Genomic DNA, 19,846 nt, shown 5'->3' on the forward strand with positions numbered 1-19,846 from the left:
ATGAAACCATTCAAGGTAAGCGTCAAATTACACAGCAATGAATGTCATTTATTATAAAGATCACAATAAAAGTTCAGGTATAAAAATGAGTCGACAGTTCGAATGAAGTAAAAACAGTACAAATTGATTGTTTGATTGTTGAGTTGTTATCTCACAGTCTGAAACTGAAAGTGCTGCAGAAAGGAACATTATGTAAATCACGAGTAACCATAGCTACCAGATGTACCTGATAAAGTCCGGGGATCTGCTCAGAGCGAAACTAAAATCCTCGCTACTAAGACCATCAGCTTTGACCTCTTTATTGACCTCTTTGAACACCTACCAAGTATACAAGCAATAAATCAAAATATTATACAATTAACTAGGACAATTAGACGATAATTAGACAGTCAACGAAGCATGCAAATGAGATTATACATAGCAACACTTCAAACAGTCAGCCAGGTTACACAATTATATGGAAACACGTAAAACAACAACATCTATACATGTACATGTATGTACTGGTTTCCTCCAGGCCAGACAAGTGATACCAGAAATAATTAATATAGTAGCTTCTATCATGCCTTAGTATTAATGAAGCGCTTATGCAATAACAACATTACATGACTTACACCATCGATTGTGACTTGCTTAGTTTGTGTCCACATCTCATCTTCTGGTCCGTCCTCCTCCTCCACGTTGCTGGTAGAGGTGAGGAGGTCCAGTAATGTATCCAAGTCACTGCGACTGATAATGCCATCACCGTCCAGATCTGTGTGTGTGTGTGGGGGGGGGTGGTGTAGCAGTACAACATGTGTGTGGGGGGTGGTCTAGGGGGCGTGGTAGTACAGTGTGGGTATAGAGGCTCACCATACACTCGGAAGGCGTACACGGTTCTCACTTGAATGGAAGTCTGTGAAGTGGAGGGATTGAAGCGACAGACGGTATTGCGTGTGCTCGCTCACCTTTGGGTTGAATACCGATATCATCTCAAGGAACTCTAGAAAGTTCATGAAACCTTCTTTCTCTGAACCAAACGTAAACACCTTCAAAATCCTCGCACTCAGGGGGTTCGTCTGTGTGGGTGTGGGTGTGGGTGTGTGGGTGTGTAGGGATCATCGAACAACACCATGATAGGCCTCGCTACGAGAGAGCTACTAAATGCATTTTGAAATTGTATGCAGGTACGTAGCTACGAAAAAAATCTAAGGCCCCAGGCAATTTAAGTACAGAGTATATACTTTGTATGCCTCACCTTCATTTGAGGTAGATTGTCAAGGATGTGTTGTACGGGCAGAGTGACTTCAGGATTGATGTAGCCATTGTCGATGATTGAGCTCCTCTGTTCCCCTTCACTGGGTGTGTAGAGTTCGTACAGCGCTGAGAAGTGTTTGAAAGTGCTGTGTGTGTGTGTGTGTGTGTGTGTGTGTGTTGGGGTTAGTTGATACTTCCCGCGATCCTGTTGCTGGTTGACGGTATTTATAGTATCAGACTCACTGGTAAATCTCTGTTCTGTTGAGACAGGTACAAGCCTGTATGTAGGAACGTATGGATTTGAAGTTTCAACGGCCATTAGTGCAGTGGATATACACAGTACACACACACACACACACACACACAGAATTAAACTCACCAACATTCCAGACATGTCATCGTCTCTGAAGGTGGCTAACTTGGCACCCATATTGCACTAGCTCACACCGGATGGATTGAATAAGGCAAAGCTTGAATACTAAACACTATAGTACTCTATACAGTAGACAAGATCTGAGTACGTAAAAGTAGCTAGCTCGAAAAGTATAGAAGGTAAAAAAGCAATTTTGTATGAGGTTGAGGTATGGTATGGAATATGGCTTCACTACAATTCATAGGGTTTGCTTATCGAGGTCAAGCCGCGGATTTGAAAATGGTGACACACGATAATGTTTTTATTATGTGACGATCATAACCAAATGAAATAAAATAGACAACTGACATAAACATACAGCATAATATGCACAATCCTAGCTAGTCATCAGTACTAGAGTTCAGTTGTACTAGACCCAGTTCAACAAGCAGCTTTAACTCCATTGACAGATATTCGTCATATTCCTAAAATGGATGGATAGACAGTAACTAGCGTACAGTACTAGTACACACACACTCCCTCTCTCCCCCTCTATGATTAAGGTTGTGCAATGCGTTCAAGGCACTAAAATTCCAATGGAGAACAGTATTTCTTGTCTAATATACTCACTTTTTTTGCCAATTCCTCTGAGTTGTCTATCACGGCTTTCGTAGTGTCTCCTCCTTCCTCCTGGTGAAGGTAGATCATCAATCATATACAATCAATACAGATATTGGTGGTCTTACTGTCTTGGGCTCCACTTTGGATGAGTCCAGCTTCTTCTTTTCAATCTTCCTGGTTGACAATCGCTGAGTGGTAGAGTCGAGACGTTTCTCCTCACGCTCAAAGAATGACTTCATTATGGACACCTACAAAATAATTAAAACATGACTATAAAACTGTTTTGTTGGATTTCGATTATCCAGAAAATTTGTATTGAAATTAAGGCAATTCTGAGAGCAGAAGTTGGACAATCTGAACACAATTACAGGCTCTCAAAGATAGCTACTAAAACGGTTGAAATTACAGTGTACGTTCAAAACGTACTTACAATATTTTATTCACCTCATTACTGGAGGGATGACTCAAGCTCCAGGGTACCTCAAGTATGTGCAGAGTACCACCACTGTCTCCCACTGCCAGCATCAACTGCTTACCTGTATATACAAACACAGCCATCAATAACTATACACACTAACTATTGTAGGCAGCTTTGACTTGGGCTACTCTATTAGAGCTGCACTAGTAACTCACTGGTGAGAGGCCATGGGTAGACAGAGGTGATACACATGGGGGAAACATTCTGAGCCAACAGTGGTTCATGAGATCTGTCAACAATTGGACCATAATTTGAAAGTAAATACTTTAACAGTGCATGTAAACAGTATCAAAATTCGCACACACACACCCACACACCCACACCCACACACATACCCACACACCCACACCCACACACCCACACCCACACACACACACACACACACACACACACACACACCTGTCCATGAGGTCCCAGACATCAACATTTCCATTGGCTTTAGTTACAAAGAACACTCCAGGACGTGTTGGACACCAGGCCCCACCAGTCAGCTGCACGGACGAGCTGTGAGACTTGAGCAGGGCATCACCCTACAAGGAGGAGGACACAGGAATCATTAATTATGATAATTATCAAAAAATAATGCTATGCAAAACTGATGAAACGCAAAACTGATGACTTATTGGACGCTCCCGTTTGGAATGGAGATGGAACGTTTAATGTTGCCCCCTTGTGCTAGAAAACACAAAGGTTGTGTGTACATTAACTGGTCAAGTCAACTATGAAACTGTAGAACACCAGGAGTGTATGAATACATTGTGTGCTGTAAAACTAGGAGAATAATAAACATTTCGTGTCATGTTAACACTGTTTGTTTTTTGTGTGTGTTCGGCTTCTTAGAATTCAGAGAAGCCAAAGACACATAAAAACACTGTTTATCTTAAAGCCAAAAATTATATGTATATGTAACACCTAAAATAATCATGAACATTCTGTTTTGAAATGAAGGTGATCTATAAAAGAAAGCCAGAAAAATAATCTATAGTCAAAGCAAATTTCACAGAAATTCAGCAACTAAACGGTTGATTCTCAGATTCTCAAACAATGAAGGTGGCTATTCTCGTCCTGGCATTGGTTGCCCTCACAGCCAGTGTGGCTTACGCTACTCCTGTTGAAGAAACAAAGTTTGAGGCTATGCTTCAAGCTCTTATTGAATCTCAACAGACAGAAGACGACTCTGCAGATGGAACAGCTTCAGAGCAAGACAAGCAGTCAATTGTCGCTCAAGATCAAGACGAGCAAATCGATGCTGCTGCACTGCAAAAGTTTTTCGCAGAGCAGCAAGTGCCGGCTGAATTGCAAAAATGGGGCCGTACGATCATCAAAAATTACAGAAACTATTTCTCAAGAATCAGGGCCAACATCATCAGGAGAGGTATCAGGGCAGGCATCAGGTGTGGACTCAAGAGCATATATTCCAAGAGTACATTTCGTGGCTAAGAAAGAACGAGAACTGACAAGAGACAGATGACTGAAGTTCAGTAGATTATATATAGAATGTTGCATAATTATATACATAATTGTGTAGTTGAACGATTAGAGTGTTGAGATAACACAGAATAGGACGTGAAGAGCTTCAGTGATTTTATTATACATATAAACTGTTTCAATAAAAGCAATCGAGTTTTGCATGCGTGGGGGGATGATTGCATGCTACATACATAAAAATTATACATAACATACATGGAATGATAATAGTACAAACTGTTGAGAACAGGACAGGGATAGTAAAGCTACTAGACGCATATTTTTTAGCTTCGAAATCAGACGTTCCTAACACAAGTCAGGGTTTCTTCAGGATTTTGCACAAGTGGGGGAAATGTGGTTCCAAATTTATGAATAGAAAATTGATAGGGTGGTATAGGAATCAAAGTTTGTGATCAATCAATTGGTACATGTATGTGTACTGTATGCTACACCCACTACTCTGACCTTTGACCCCTCTCTCCAGATGGCCCAGGTCCACCCGCCAACGGAGAGGACTATGTCTCTGAAGAAAGGTGACCTCTCGACACACGACACCGGGCCGTTGTGAGTATTGGAATGGAACTTTGGTGGAGAGGGAACCAGTTTACCGCTCTCAGAGTCTCTCATGGGCACCCAGTCATAGTAGGCTACCTCACCATCCTAACAGACAATAATAAGCAGCTTAATAGCTACATATTTATTACATGTATGTATAGTCTATCTACTATATACCTGTGTATAACTTCAACTTTACATTGCAAATGTTTTTGTGGTCTATTCTATGTGTAAGTGTTTGTATTTGGGCTTGTAGTTCACTGGTACAAACGTAATTAGTATGACTTTGTATAGCTGTGGGATACATGCGAGTATCAGCAACCTCACAGTTACCTCAGAGCCAATGAAGAACATGGTGGATGCTCCCTCGATTGGTTTGCCCTCTCCACTGGCCGTCACACTGGGCTCCTCCGCAAGGTCAGAGCTAGCTACTGACAACAATGCATACATCAGTAATACGTCTGTGGTACTAGCACTATATACACACATGAATGAGAAGTGGACGAGGGTATAATAAAATCAAACGCATACCAACATAAATACTGAAATACCTTTGGGCTTCTGCTTGTGTTTCTCGTGAATACTAACTCTAGTGACAGAAAACATTCCAGGAAAATCCACTCGAGCGAGGGGCAACTGAGGGATGCAATCACAAGTTAACACTGTCATAAATTTCCTACATATAATATGGTACTCCACATAATAAATTACTGCTATTTTTCCTCACTTTAAGGAATGGTTTCCAGGTGAGGTTGATGTGGGCATACGGTTGGTCGGGAGTCACTGTGGAGGACTTCTGCACACTCACTTTCCTCTGAACAGACGGTCGAATGTCCCAGAACAATACGTTACTGTGTGATGTGTGGGGGGGTGTGGGGGTGTGTGTGGGTGGGAGGTAGAATTGGTAATACCAACGTTTAGGATACAGGAATAATTAACATGTAGGTTTAGAATAACTACTAAATACAATTGGATTGAATCTTAACACACACACACACTCACCCATCAATGCTAGCACTGATGATTTGATTGGTTTTTCCTCCAACTCCCTCCAGTACTTGAAAGTTCTTAGTAGACACCTCGATATGCTCCGGCACCCACTGCACATGACACACGGCCAAACTGTGACTGTCCTTGATAGAGCTGACAGCAGCGTACTGTACCATTGGAGCATGGTCCAACTTGGGGTCAGTGTCAAAGATAGCCTGCAAAAAAGATGGAATTAATGGACGTGTACATGTACGTGTATGAGAGTACTGGAGTTGGCTCAGTAACTAGAGTTCTGATTATCCAAATTAAAGGACTTTCTGATTTTCTGAAAGCTTAGAAGGAGCCCATTTAGATGGTATACTCAAATCTCAAATTTTGAACGGGCCATAATTCCCAGTTTTCGGGAAAATATCATGGGTTATAGCCCATGATATTTTGTCAAAAACAGGCTCAAATAGACTTTTGATTTTAACACATCATCTGAAAGGCCTCTCTCTAAGCTTTCAGAAAATCATAAAATTAACACTATCGGACCAACAAAACTAAAGTTATGGCTGTTCAAAGATGATCTATTCAACGCTTTGGTAAGGTAGTAAAGTTAAAGTAAGACTAGCCTCACCATGTTAGCAGCAGCACTTCGAACATCAGAAGATTCCTGAGATTTGTTTACTTGCAGTCTGTCTTGATATTCCCCTAAGTCCCATAGCACCACCTGTATCGTGTGTGCGTGTGTGTATGTGCGTGTGTGTGTGTGTGTGTCTAGTGTCTAGTGTTTTTATAACGATGTTTACCTGACCATTAGCACATCCTCCGATGACTATGTTGGGGTCAGAAGGGTTAAATTTGAAACAGAGCACGTCATCAGGAGCTTCTAGAAACAGTTGGGGATGAATGGGGTCAGTGAAACTCCATATAAGGATGAGAGATTTTGAGAGGAGAAGACGATTGGAGAGTTGTATACGTTCGTCAAATGAGTAGTTCTGACCACAAGACACGGCAATGATACCTGTGTGTGTGTGTGTGTGTGTGTGTGTGAGGGGGTGTGTGGGTGTGTGAGGGTGTGGGTGTTGTGTGTGTGTGAGGGTGGGTGCCGTGTGTGTGTGTGGGTAGGTGTGTGAGGGGGTGGTGTGTGTGTGAGGGTGTGTGTGGATGGGGGGAGGGAATAATTATAGCTGCATACTTGCATAAGCAATATCATGGCATTATAAGTACATTCATTGTAGACCAGTTAGCCTAGCTACGTATGCGTGCACATTCAGTAAAGAAGTTGGTGAAAGCCCTTACTTGTGTACAGTACTTCTAACTGACTACCATTTAGTATGGTACAGTACATACAACATTTAATGATATAAATAGGCCAGATATGGTGACCCACTTGTGAGCATGCTAGCTACTGACCCTTGATGGTGGGGTGCCAGTCAACGCAAGTGATGAGTTTATCTTTAGAGAACTTGAGGTCAGTGAAGGATTGGTACTCTTTCAGATTAGTGTCAGACTTGTTCCCAGTGATGAAGTCAGTCTCTGACAGGTTTGTGTAGTCGTCTGCTAATATGTCCATGATCTGGTTTTGTTGGAGGCTTAGCTCCATTCTGATGGGAGAGGGGTTGTCAGTGGTGGTTGGGTTTGGACATTAGAAGCAATGTAGAGACACATGTGCAGCAACTACATGTATGAAGACTGTACACTTGCAAGGAGGGTGTGATTGCAAAGTACAAAGTACACAGTATAAATTGTTATAATTATGGTAGCTCAGTATCAGAAAAATAACAGCTTATGACAAACTAAAGATTTGGGCCCAAAATCAATAGCTAATTTAAACACATCAGTTGATAGGCCTTTCAAAGAGCTTTTAAACGCACACTTCAGTTTTGTTAAGTTGTGGGTCTTCAAAGGTAGCTACTGAAATACAGTACATGTAGTACTAACAGTGTATGTGTACCTGGGGTAGGCCTTGCTAAGGAAGTCACTCATGGCCTGACTCTCCCACTGGGTATGTGCTTCCTGTGGTGGCAGCTCACGAGGACTGTACTGCACTGCAGCATTGACTGGTGACCTCCACTCAGTCTGACAGGAGCCCTCACAAGTGTCAGGTACAGCCTGGGTAGCAAGAGAAGGGGTAGTAGACTAGGGTATGTGTGTACTGCAGGGGTTGCTGAAAGCCATTGCTACATAGTTTATTTCATTTTTTGCTTTTGTTTTCAATTGTTGAATTTACAATGTAAAGTACGCAATTAATGCCTAAATATTCATCCTATACACACCACAAACACACACCACCCACCCACCCACCCACACACCTCACACCACACACACACCTGTACAGCAATGTCCATCTCAGATCTGCATAGCTGATAGTTGGGTTCATCATGAGGAGAGATATCTAGGACGAGGTCAGAGTGCACTGAGGCAAGGTGGTCACTCAAGCTAACAGGAGAGTTGAAATACATTCTTTTACGAGACACTTTGAAACTGATCTGTAGGAAAGAAAATCCCAGAAATGTATTTATAAAGACTCTTATACACATTGTATAATCATAGCCTTACAGAGATGTGCCCACACTGGTCGGTGGTGGTGGCTTCTAATAACCACCTCTTATAGGCCTACTTTACCATTACCATAGGCTACACCACCCCCCCCCCCCCCCCCCACCGGATAAAAGAGGCAAATTTAATTGAAAGTGAGGATTAAAAATTACCCACCACTTTTCGGGGCATATCACTCTAAAATACATGACCATATTCTCGCACCAATGGTCTGCTGTCTGTGACAAGGCTCTCTCTGATCTCAGTGTCAGAGCCGAGACATTCCCACTCTCGAGGGACGGGGGTGGATGGGATCACATCATCCTCTTCCTCTTCTTTGCTGCCCCCTTCTTTAACCCCTTCTTCTCCGAGGTCTTCCTTAGGTGGCTGGTTAGGGGTTAAAAATTGCTCAGTAAACATACAGGTATAAGGCTGCCCCAAGTATTAGTTATTTGAGCACGAGTGCAATATGCCAGATATTGGCTCAGTAGTAAATTAGTGGTTGAGGGCCGTATACACAAAAATTACATTTAGGATTCTTTCTTTAGCTTCTTCGGTGATGCAAATGTAAAAATTTTCTCCGTACTGAAAGTCGTGGTCGTACACAATCAGTAGTTCCTCTCCTGGGTACGCCTGCCAATGGGGTCAAAGGTCATTGTGGGTGTGCATTAAATGGGAAATACACACATACGTACCTGTACTTGTTTCTTTACAGGGTGGAAATCACACACGGCCGCTCGAGTTTTAAAATCGTCTAATATTTTTGCTTTCAGGATGAGCTTGTGCGGATTGTCACTTGTGAGGTGAGTGTCGACTACACATTCAAATATCTGTTGACTTGGCCCGGAGAAAAACAGTGGTTTAATGCCATCAGGGATAGAGATTGCAGGAGGGATCACTTCTTCTTGTTTGGTACCCTCAGGCGCAGGCATTGTGTACTCCTTTAGAGCCTTCTCTTGCTTGTTGCTATAGTGACTGTGAACTACCTCGAGGTTAGAAAAATCAACTTCCAAACAGAGCCGCAAGAATTTTTTAATCTTTACCTATAGAGGTAGATGTCAACCGTTTATGGCCGCGGTTTATTACGAGGTACAATGTACATGTAATGTAAAATTACTGTAGGGGTAAAAATAACTCATAAATACTTTCACAATGTTTCTAATCACAAATGGGAAAACCAAAAGAGTCCTACAGCTTAGACTTTGGTGGCTTTATTATAGTCTGCAACTTCATAGCCAGAGCAGTGTTTCCAGCAATCTTCAGCTTGCCTTCGAAAAAAGCCTGCATGTACAAAGAAAGAAAACAGTACTCTAAAATAGTCACCTTACCATAGGACAAGTAAACACACGCTACAAACATTCACACCTTGTAGTGTGAATTATCAACAAAATCGTTGAATATTTAGATCACCAGAACTCTAGTTACATGACCGACTGTAGTAAAATCAAATGAACTATGGTATAATGTATAATGGTTTGGAAACAACATAAGTACACAAAGACAAGCCCACTACAAATGTACATGTAACGGCATTTCTAAACAGCCAATTATTTTCTCAGAACAACATTTGTTTGTGGTTTACAATACAATGAGAGCAAGACTGTTAGCATATATAATATAGCCAGTGTACAAGTGTTCACCTTCTGTCCACTCAGCTTTCCACTAGCCATGTCCATAAAGTCCTCATCCTTCATGGTGATAGTACAGTTTCCCTTCTGACCTGCAAATAGTGAAAAAAAAAAGATTCCAGTGTGTGTGTGTGTGTGTGTGTGTGTGCGTGCGTGCGTGCGTGCGTGTGTGTGTGTGTGTGCGTGGTGTGTGTCGATCAGTAAAAGTAACTAAATAGGAACTCATAGAATGATACTTTATAGCTAGTACAGTGGAACCCCTCTATAACGGACACCTTTGGGGAACAATGTTTTGGCCTTTATACAGAGGTGACCTTTGTTGAGAGGTTGTTTTATACACAAACTGTTCATTTGGGACCTGGGTGCCTGGCCGTTAAATAGCAACTGGCCTTTATTCGGAGGTGGTTGAACAGAGGTTCCACTGTATCATCAGTGAGACTTTATTATTAGCTCTAGCTACGTACACTCGTCTGGCCTGTTTGCTCATGCATATAAATAGTCACCTGGTCCCTTCGTGACTGACCCCGTGCCATTCTTGAGGTCTATCTTCCATTCTGTCACTGCACCATCGGAAGTTTTGATCTTGAATATATAGATGCCTTTCACTTTCTTCACAAGATCGGCTCCATTCTGAGGAGGAGGGAGGATCATAACGTAACGAACCACCACTGGATAACTACGCTACAAACGCAGAGACTACACAAAACTGGTAGCCCAGCAGAAGTTGCTATAGGTACTAGGTGGGGACATCCTGTGTCTCTAATTACATACCTTCGATATCTCCTCTGCAATGAGGTCAATTAGTGGTGCACACTGTGGTCCACTCATCACACTGTGTGTGTGTGGGCGTGTGTAGTGTGGGTGTGTGTGGGCGTGTGTAGTGTGGGTGTGTGTGGGAGGAGGACACGAGTATACTCTAGATCGAAACTGTCTGATACCTATAGACACTATGTAGCTTGTAATACAGACCACTTAGAGCTGTGACAACCACACATGGCAACCATTGGCTCCCTCCCTATACAAGTATGGTACACAAGTATTGTATATCTTAATTAGCAAACACAGCCAGCCGGGGGGGCCCCATATTAATTTAGTATTATATACTGATAGATAAAACTCATTATTAGAACACAAACAAGATGCCTGGCTGGGTACGGGTATAAAGAAACTGACCTCTCTTGGCTTGAAACAGATTTGGAAATTCAACACACACAGAGTTATTAATCAATCTTAATGATATTCATGACCACATCCACCCACAAAACTAACACATGACCTTTATCTCTAAAAGTGTCAACTTTATCACAATACAACGCCCACACACACTAATTACACACCTGGGCACACTTGATGGGAACCCGAGTTTATATAGTGACACCACGCAGGCCCCTCCCAGTCCGAGGTTGTGCTGTAGTCCCAATTTAGCGCCGGGCACCTGTCTCAGGTCGGCCTCTCCTCTGAGCTGCCAGCACAGCTCTGCACATTGGGCCAGACCAGTGGCCCCAAGGGGATGGCCCTTGGAGATGAGCCCACCACTCGGGTTGATGACGTACTTGCCTCCGTATGTGTTATCACCGCGATCAATCATCTCACCAGCTTTACCTGCGTATGCGTGAGTATGGATACAACCATACAACCACTTCAACTGTTTTGTATATAGTATAATATTAAAAGCTAGTAGCCTAATTGACCTCAAATGTGTAGGAGAGCTTATAGTGTGGTCCCACTGTGTATACACTAAGTGAAAAAGGGTTAAAGCATAGATTGAATAGGGAGAGGGATTGGAAACGGAAGTTACCTCGAATTATATCCGCGTTACGCCGGGGTTTAATCGAGGCTGTGTATCTAACATTGGTAAAATCTTGTCTGCTAGATTATACTACAAAACTTGCACTTCCAACTGACACTTGAGACCATATGGGACACAGTACACCGATGAGTTGCACAGTCTTAGCTATATTAGAAGCATTCTAGGTATATAAAGATCTCATAGCGTGTTTTGTACCTCTAGCTCTCTTCACAAAAGTCAAAAATGTATTTTTTCTTTTCCAACTGTTGCTCACCATTAGGGGGCATGAGAATGACGTTTTAGGGGGGCTCTGAATATCTTGTAGTGATCATAATTCATGAAACATTGTTTCCCGCGTGTTGAGCAACCGTAACACGGATTGACATCAAAGGCTCTCTGCTGCCATGCTGCAAATTCAATGTAAAATGTCACGTGACGCTACTTCCGTTTCCAATCCCTCTCCCTATCTATTCAATCTATGGTTAAACAAAGGTATCACTTATACATCCACATATCTATTATTACAGCTGCCATTGCAAGCTTTGATCACAGCTGGCACAGTTTATAAGAGACATGTAAACTATTGGAACCCTTCAGGGGCTATGTACATGCGTAACCTTGCTAGCTACCAGTCATCTTTCTCTAATGTAACTAACTACAAAGGTTGCTTACCCGATATGTTAGATAACTAAACTTAGTTTGGCCGGGAGTGAGGCTACGCACGGACTACACTGTATATATATATGTGAGGAACTGCTTGTAATTGTATGGCCAGTACAGGTAGTAACACGTGCACTACCGATAGTAGTCTCGCAGGCCATACTATACTTTGTTCTAGTGTGGCCCGCGAGACTAGCTCAAGTGCACTGATGTCTATAATTATCTATTATAGGGCGTCACCTTCGGGACAAAGCCCCAGTCCCTCGTACGTGATGAGCTCGTTGGCTGAGAAGCAATCGTGTAGTTCCACCACGTCCACTTCCTGTGGGGTGTGGCCAGACTTGGCATACACTGCCGCAGCAGCTTTCTTAGTCATGTCATAGCCAACCTGCAGTGTTGGAGAGTGGTAGGTAAAATCACACACACACACACAACTTGAAAATGGTCGCTTTGGGGACATAAGTACGTACATGTTCATATAATTATTATAATAATTATTGTATGAGCAAAATGAGACTGAAAGCATTATAAAACAGTTTCCATATTATATGCTCCATAGTAGGGGCGTAGCCAGGATTTGAGAGAGGGGGGTGCTTGATGAATGGATTGTCAGAATTACTAGTGGGGGGTCTGGGGTCACTCCCCCAGAAATTTTTTGTTGTTACATGCTCTGAGATTGATTCTAACGCAATCTGGCTAAAGAAATGAGAGTACTGCTGTTTTGAGGGTACTGGTGGTTAAGCCACATCTTCATCTGAAGATTGTTTTGAGTTGTGACAATTATTAACCAGGTTCTGTTTGTGAATTAGCAGGATCAAGGACAGGGTGGCAAGCCACTTGCAGTTTTGCAGTGCTGCTCTGTGAACTGGGCTCAACTCAAAGAGTGACATGATGATGGTGATATGCTGAACAGTCTGCAACTCTGTGGGGGACCTTGGTCTGCTCAGCCACATGGCTTTGCGCATGTGCACTGACTGGAATGAATATTTGGAGGTGGAGTTTTGAGTTGATCGTGCAATTATAGAGCTTAGTACTCTCGATCTCATATCAGCTCTTGTGGAGCAGAGTCTGAGGCCATAGGGGGGTGCTGGAGCACCCTCTGCACCCCTCTGGCTACGCCACTGCATAGTACACAGCTTGAAGCAAAGCCAGACAATTAAGTTCCCATTGTTTCACTCATGTAGGTATAGTACGTGTCAGTGAACTTAACACTAGAACAACTTCCTACCCTAGTGAAAGCACTTGTAAACTAGTGAACCCTGTGAACACTATGATTGAGTACATTGTTACTGTATGCATTAACACCAGTACATTTGTTGTTAACATAAACAACAAAGATTGTTTTCCCCAGGGACTCACCATTTTCATGCAGCTGCCTTCCTTGAAGGTACTGGGTAGGTCGGTGGCCATTTCCATAGCAACGATGAGGACAGCTTTCTTCTGTAGATTGTTTCTCTTGACAAACTCTTCACTGCACAATACAGCAGCAGCACTGCCGTCAGAGGTGGGACTGTGTGTGTGTGTGTGTGTGTGTGTGTGTGTGTGTGTGTGTGAGGTGGGGTGTGTGAGGTGAGACTCTGTGTGTGTGTGTGTGTGTGACGGCGTGATTAAGCAATGAGAGGCAGTGGGATAGTAGGGCCCGGAAAAAAGGGGAGAGAGAGTGAGGAAGTAGCTAGGCCGGGGGGGGGGGGGAAGATGGTTTTCGTTACTATTAAGCATAATTATAATTCTAGTCTAAGAACCCATACAAGGTAGTTAGTATCTAAATATTTCCTGACAAACAAGTTATAGTTAGACACTAGTAGATAATTAGATCTACATGGGAAGTACATGGGAAAAGTGCCTCAGAGCAGGTATACTATGGGACTTAGTATACCTACAACTTACTTAGTATACCTAGTATTCTGTTGCCAAGTAATTGTATTGTAGTCAAGCCTCGAGGGCAAGGTTTGGGCATGCACGCTAGTATCTAAATGAGTTAGACACTGTTTGTCGGTGTCCATGTGATTTAGAAGCCCTCAGCCACTTGTAGTACCCTCGCTACGCTCGGGATACTAAATCAGTGCCTTTGGGCTTCTAAATCCCATAGACACCTCCAAAACAGTGTCTAACTATTATTTAGAACATGGGCAAGAGGTATCTATGTGTTAGTGTCCCAAAGCTCGAGGGATGAGGGACACTATAACACATAGATACCGAATGCACATGTGCTAACTGATTTAGATCCCAAAACCTATTGGCTACTAGAAATGCACTAGCTTAGCAACAGTCAACCTATATAAACAGCCAACCTAGCAACTGCATCATTCATTATTCTCAGTTTTGAAAACTAATATCTGAAGTTGGCATCTCTGTGTCTCTACTAAATCTGTGGTCTCTATTCAAGTCAACCCTGTTCCTCCACCTCAGTTTGATTGACAAAATTATAGTCCTAGCTCCACCCACAAAACGGAAACATCCAGCTCCTCCCCCAGTTTTGCAGCAAACAAGCCCAGCACACTTCCCAAGAAACGAGCGGCTCGTATACTACTCTCACAAAGCGAAAGGAAGACACCTAAGTTAGAATTTGCAGCAAACAAGCCCAGCAAACGAGCGGCTCCTATACTACTCTTGAACAAAGCGAAAGGAACTTTAGGAAGAAGCCAAAGCTAGAATCCCAGCACTTCCATACATCCAGCTCCTCCCCCATGCAGCCTTGCAGCAAAAAAGCACAGCACACTGCCCAAAAAACAAGCGTCTCTTACTACTCTTGAACAAAGCCAAAAAAAGAAACTGGAGCTTCTCTCTTTCATTCTAGTCCTGTTATTATATTACTAGACAAAGCATCTAGCAACAATAATTTTTATGTTATTACATGTGTATCTTCTTGTAAATCACAATACAATGTACAATGTTGTAGTTTGTAGCCCAGAGCAATCTATAGTACCGGTACTATAGCTCATAGTTCCCTGCTAAATACACTCAAACGGGATCTAATACGTATATAATGTGCTTGTGCCCTTTAACTAGCTTGTAACAATGGTGTAACCCACTCACCAGCACTGCAGCTTTGTGAGAGGCTCATACACCATCCTGGAGGACTTGATCTGGTCCAGTGTATAAACATCTCTGAACTGAGAGTTTGGGTTGTTGGCTGAGTGGCGGTGGTTCTTCTCAGCTATCTTAGCAAAGTGCTCAGCAGTAGTACCTACATAGAGAGATAAGTATAAACGTGGGACATGCTGGTTGGCAAAGAAACACATAGATCCAGCTAATAAGACTACATGTACTGCATGCATGCATGGGAGATCGCTCGAAAGAAAGGTTCAAAATTGTAGCAAACTACACAAAAATGGAGCAGAGTATTAGACCTTTACTTTTGGGTGGCCATAACTACAGGAACACTTACATGTACTAAATCTACTGTCCAAGCCAAAAATCTCACTTTTACAGGACAATAGATACTAGAGAAAAGCCCCACCAAATGGTAGTTTTGTGATGATCGTGCCCACCATATTTCTCCATGTGTTCTCTCCCTGCACTGCCGAACATCTGAGGAGTGATAGGTGCTCCGGAGATGCCATAGCGATCAGCCAACACACCCACATGGTCTTGTACCGGGTTTACTCGATCAGTGTACTACAGTACAGTACACACACACACACAATGGGGTTGTGGTCGAGAGGTAGCACACAAAAGATAGTCTTATTGGATAAGGGGCAGCTAACATAACACAAAACCATTGGGCCTGACACCTATACTAACTTAGGGGCTAGCTGGTACAATCTACAACATCACTACTAATTAAGGATTTGACAAATTGATGGAAGACCCATCAGAATAGTTACCATATGAAAGGTCTTTTCAAGAGCTATACAATGCATCCTTTAGTTTTAAAATTGGACCTTCCAGAAAAAAAAAGTTATGGCCATCCAAAAGTATAGCCACTGAAATGCTTCAGGAAAACACGTAGCATAGCTATATAGGACTGCTAACCTTAGAGGAGAGAGAGCCTCTATCCATCTTCTCAAACCCTAGTGCCAGGACACAGTCTGCAGAGCCTCCCTCTATGAGCTGCTTGGCCAGGACCAGTGCAGTGGACCCAGTGGCACACGCGTTGTTCACCTGACGCACACACAGTGAGCACACATATATATATACCACTACTTCATTGCAGGCACACACATAACCTAGACACAAGTACGTAGGATTCCAACCATCGTATAATTAGAAGCTTTCCGTTTGATTGGGAACTGACAATCTTTGTCCATCCCTACCTTTTGCATACCCTTCAATCAAGCACACACATATGCAGGCACACAGGCACAGGCACAGGCACAGGCACACAGAGGCACAGGCACACAGGCACACAGAGGCACAGGCACAGGCATACAGGCACACAGAGGCACAGGCACAGGCACAGGCACACAGAGGCACAGGCACACAGGCACACAGAGGCACAGGCACAGGCACACACAGGCACAGGCACACAGGCACACACAGGCACAGGCACACAGGCACACACAGGCACAGTGGCACTTTGTATATAATCATACATGAATGGGAATGAATGGAAGGGTCAAAAGACAATGAACAGATAATCACATTGTAGATGGGTATTCCAGTCAATCCGATTGGGTAGAGGGATCGTTGACCACACCCAGAATCACCTACACGGGAGGAAATTATTATCACATGTAGTTCACATGATAAATAGTACTGTATATGTATATTACCATAGCAATAGCCGACTGCTGCTTGCTGGATGACAGTATAGGGAAGTCCAGCATCAGTGAGAGCCTTGGTTACTATATACAAGGGATAGGGGATACAGTATAAGGTATATAGGGATGTTGTTACTGGAATGTATTTTGTTACTGGAATGTATTTTGATAGCTCTAAGATTACCAGCTTCTTTAGCCATATCAGGATAGTCAAAGTCCTCCCTCCGCCCTGGCTTCTCAAACTGTGTGTGTGTGTGTGTGTGTGTGTGTGTGTGTGTGTGTGTGTGTGTGTGGGTGGGTGTGTGTGTGTGTGTGTGTGTGTGGGGGGGGGGAGGGTAATGAGTTAATTAGGCTCAATATCTCCACGCATACCTATATATTAGGCTCAATCAACACACAGAGTAACACACACACACACGTACACGTGGAGCTAGGCGCTAGGCACAATCGTTGGTTGGTTGGTGACACACCATGCATGCAATATTAAATCACCTTGGTCATTCCAACTCCAACAACATACACCTTTCTCCTTGGAGCAGCCATGCTTTACACAGTCAGTCAGTCAGATGGAAATGGAGGCTTGCTTCTAGTTCTAGCTTCTGTATATGGCTTTAAAATTGCTGACTTAGCAAACTAGCTATAGATCTAAAAGGTCAAACATAATCATATTTAGCAAGAATGTTGCAAATACAAGGTTCATGAGTTGGGGCAAACAGGAGACAAAAATCAATGAATGAACATGATACACCAAAAACAGAATTATGAAAATCAAAACATCCATTTATACTGACTCAATAGGCAGATGTATAAAGTGATTTTAAATGTTCACATTATTTATAAGTACGCAGCAGCAGTAAAGTTTAAATAATGCGATAAGTTACTCGCTACCGTAGACATCAGACAAAGCTTTCATGATACTTTGTACACGCTTGCAGCAGAGCTCCCCCTGAGAGCACACGTCCACGATAGGTTTGGGATAGTCCTCTCCAATAATACAGCCGGCCTGTTTCTGAATGTAGAGAGGGGCATTCCACGGATGATGTACATACTCAGACGGGAAATTCCTCAACTCAGGCATGTAGTTCTTGATATAGACACCGTCAGGATCCACCTGTTTTCCAATCAAGCAAGGATCGTAGCTTTCAACCTGATTGCAGAAAAACCCACTGCAAGAGCTTTGCATCCAGCACACGGTCGAAACGGGGAGCTCGAAATCGATCATAAACTCCTGAAAGAATTCCTTTCCTTGCACCCAAGAGACCCAGAGGTAGCCTCGAGTTAGGAACACGGCGATGCTTTGCCTGGCCAGAAAATGGGCCCATCCTTCTTGACGACATTGTCGAACAATCGCATCAATCCAGGGGTAACCAGTACGGCCATTACGGAAACGCTCGAGGTAATCGGGATTTGTGTCCCAAGGTAGCTGAATGCACAGTGGGTTGCCCTCCATGATATCGAATTTGGGATAGGAAGATCCGACGAGATATGCAAATTCTCGGAGGAGGAGGTTTTTAGAGAGCAATTCAAACAACTCTTGTCCCTTGGCGGAGGTGGAAGCAAACTGGAGAAGCTGACTGAAAAACTGGCGAGTTGAGAGGCATCCAAACTTGAGGTACATGCTCAGGGTGTCTTTGCTTGTGAGCCAATTGAGCGGCTCGTTTCCAGCGGCCGCACGACGGGCACAAAAACTCGACAATCGACTGAGAGCCTCGGTTTCCCCTCCCACCCATTCGTTTGTATAGAGGGCCACATCTTTTTCGAATCCGAGATCTTGCAGCGAGGGAATCTTACAGTCCGGATCGGCTACAGCATCAGATGGTAGCGCCTTGAGACACACGGACATGGGGTGTGGTTCTGGGATGGGTGAGGGGGGTTTCCCTAGCATTGGGATGAGGTGACGAAACTCCTTGTACGTGAGAGGCACTTTACCATGGTTCAGGCTTATCACAAATTGCGGATCGTAGAGAGTGTGTGAGTAATAGGAGACGGCTTCCACTTTGTGGTGTTGACTGATGACTTTAATAATTTCATCGTGCTTCATCGATTCACAGCTAATTTGCGAAGCTTGGAAGGTGATTTTCTTGACATTCCATTTCTCGTACAGCTGAGAAAGAACGATGTTTGGTTGTCCATATAGAACATTGAGACGAGTGTTATACGGTTTCTTCTGAAGCCTGCTGTCTAGATCGTGAAGAGCCTCGAGCAGAAATCGCCAAACATTAACCTGAGGCCCGCTGTTGTTGTAGTTTGAATTGAACCACGGATCAATGATGAAAATGGGTTTGAAATTTCCCTGAGATTGGACAGCATCAACGAAAGCCGGGTTGTCGTGGAGACGGAGGGCATCGAGACGAAACCAATGGACGACGGTGTTGGCAGTGCTTAGTTCAGTGCACTGCACACGTTGACATTCTGACGACTGACTGCAGTCCATGATCCTGCATAATGAAAGAGGGGAATGACATAGAACTCAACTCAAGCTTGTAGCTAGAGATAACGTTTAAATATATATTTAATAGTATATTTATAATTATAAAGCTTTTGCTTTGTTTGTAGCTAGCCACATGCACAAGACACTACGTATACGGCTGATACATGTCTCACGTACAGTTCAAAGTTTCCCTGAAAAATACGACTTGTCACAGCGTTTGAGGAGACTATATATACTAGGCCTAGGAGCGAAAGCTTTCTCACTATAGCTAGCTAGTACAATACTGAGTACAGTAGAGTCAGTCGCCGTGATGCACTTGCCTTAGCGCCTGTCACTAGCTAGGTATTGCATAACGTTATATAATCAACGCAAGGTGCCACACCCCACAATAATTATTCACATTCTTTCCAATA

The 19,846-nt window shown here is 43.2% G+C and overlaps 4 protein-coding genes across 5 annotated transcripts; all 4 read right to left on the reverse strand.

Moving 5' to 3' along the window:
• Positions 1–22: 22 nt before the first annotated feature.
• Positions 23–1,829, reverse strand: LOC135334912 (calcium and integrin-binding protein 1-like). Its single transcript, XM_064530285.1, has 8 exons — positions 1,616–1,829; positions 1,480–1,514; positions 1,238–1,382; positions 948–1,058; positions 853–895; positions 615–754; positions 227–318; positions 23–173 (listed from the first exon to the last, which is right to left on the reverse strand). The coding sequence occupies exons 1-8, from the start codon at positions 1,664–1,666 to the stop codon at positions 152–154; spliced, it is 639 nt and encodes a 212-aa protein (XP_064386355.1). The 5' UTR covers positions 1,667–1,829; the 3' UTR covers positions 23–151.
• A 63-nt stretch (positions 1,830–1,892) lies between these two features.
• LOC135334886 (dynein axonemal intermediate chain 3-like) lies at positions 1,893–9,284 on the reverse strand. 2 transcript variants are annotated; one of them, XM_064530248.1, is made up of 19 exons: positions 8,918–9,284; positions 8,751–8,855; positions 8,448–8,609; positions 8,015–8,173; positions 7,639–7,796; positions 7,098–7,288; positions 6,491–6,705; positions 6,319–6,411; positions 5,712–5,914; positions 5,437–5,560; positions 5,261–5,345; positions 5,043–5,137; positions 4,620–4,814; positions 3,087–3,217; positions 2,843–2,916; positions 2,654–2,745; positions 2,335–2,457; positions 2,219–2,278; positions 1,893–2,073 (listed from the first exon to the last, which is right to left on the reverse strand). In XM_064530248.1, the coding sequence occupies exons 1-19, from the start codon at positions 9,152–9,154 to the stop codon at positions 1,990–1,992; spliced, it is 2,586 nt and encodes an 861-aa protein (XP_064386318.1). In that variant the 5' UTR covers positions 9,155–9,284; the 3' UTR covers positions 1,893–1,989. The 2 variants fall into 2 exon arrangements, with proteins under 2 accessions (XP_064386318.1, XP_064386317.1); XM_064530247.1 differs by having other exon boundaries at positions 5,043–5,140.
• Positions 9,285–9,314: 30 nt separating this feature from the next.
• On the reverse strand, positions 9,315–17,656 carry LOC135334898 (sterol carrier protein 2-like). The gene is made up of 14 exons (XM_064530269.1): positions 17,495–17,656; positions 17,187–17,244; positions 17,015–17,086; positions 16,884–16,948; positions 16,275–16,403; positions 15,791–15,917; positions 15,336–15,486; positions 13,659–13,809; positions 12,540–12,687; positions 11,188–11,452; positions 10,622–10,682; positions 10,354–10,480; positions 9,863–9,942; positions 9,315–9,503 (listed from the first exon to the last, which is right to left on the reverse strand). The coding sequence occupies exons 1-14, from the start codon at positions 17,543–17,545 to the stop codon at positions 9,411–9,413; spliced, it is 1,578 nt and encodes a 525-aa protein (XP_064386339.1). The 5' UTR covers positions 17,546–17,656; the 3' UTR covers positions 9,315–9,410.
• Positions 17,657–17,665: 9 nt separating this feature from the next.
• On the reverse strand, positions 17,666–19,771 carry LOC135334899 (cryptochrome-1-like). Its single transcript, XM_064530270.1, has 2 exons — positions 19,611–19,771; positions 17,666–19,440 (listed from the first exon to the last, which is right to left on the reverse strand). Exon 2 carries the CDS (start codon positions 19,434–19,436, stop codon positions 17,880–17,882), a length of 1,557 nt encoding a protein of 518 aa, XP_064386340.1. The 5' UTR covers positions 19,437–19,440; positions 19,611–19,771; the 3' UTR covers positions 17,666–17,879.
• Between the last annotated feature and the right edge of the window lie 75 nt (positions 19,772–19,846).

This window comes from Halichondria panicea, chromosome 4 (genome assembly GCF_963675165.1).
Source record: "Halichondria panicea chromosome 4, odHalPani1.1, whole genome shotgun sequence".
NCBI lineage: Eukaryota > Metazoa > Porifera > Demospongiae > Suberitida > Halichondriidae > Halichondria > Halichondria panicea.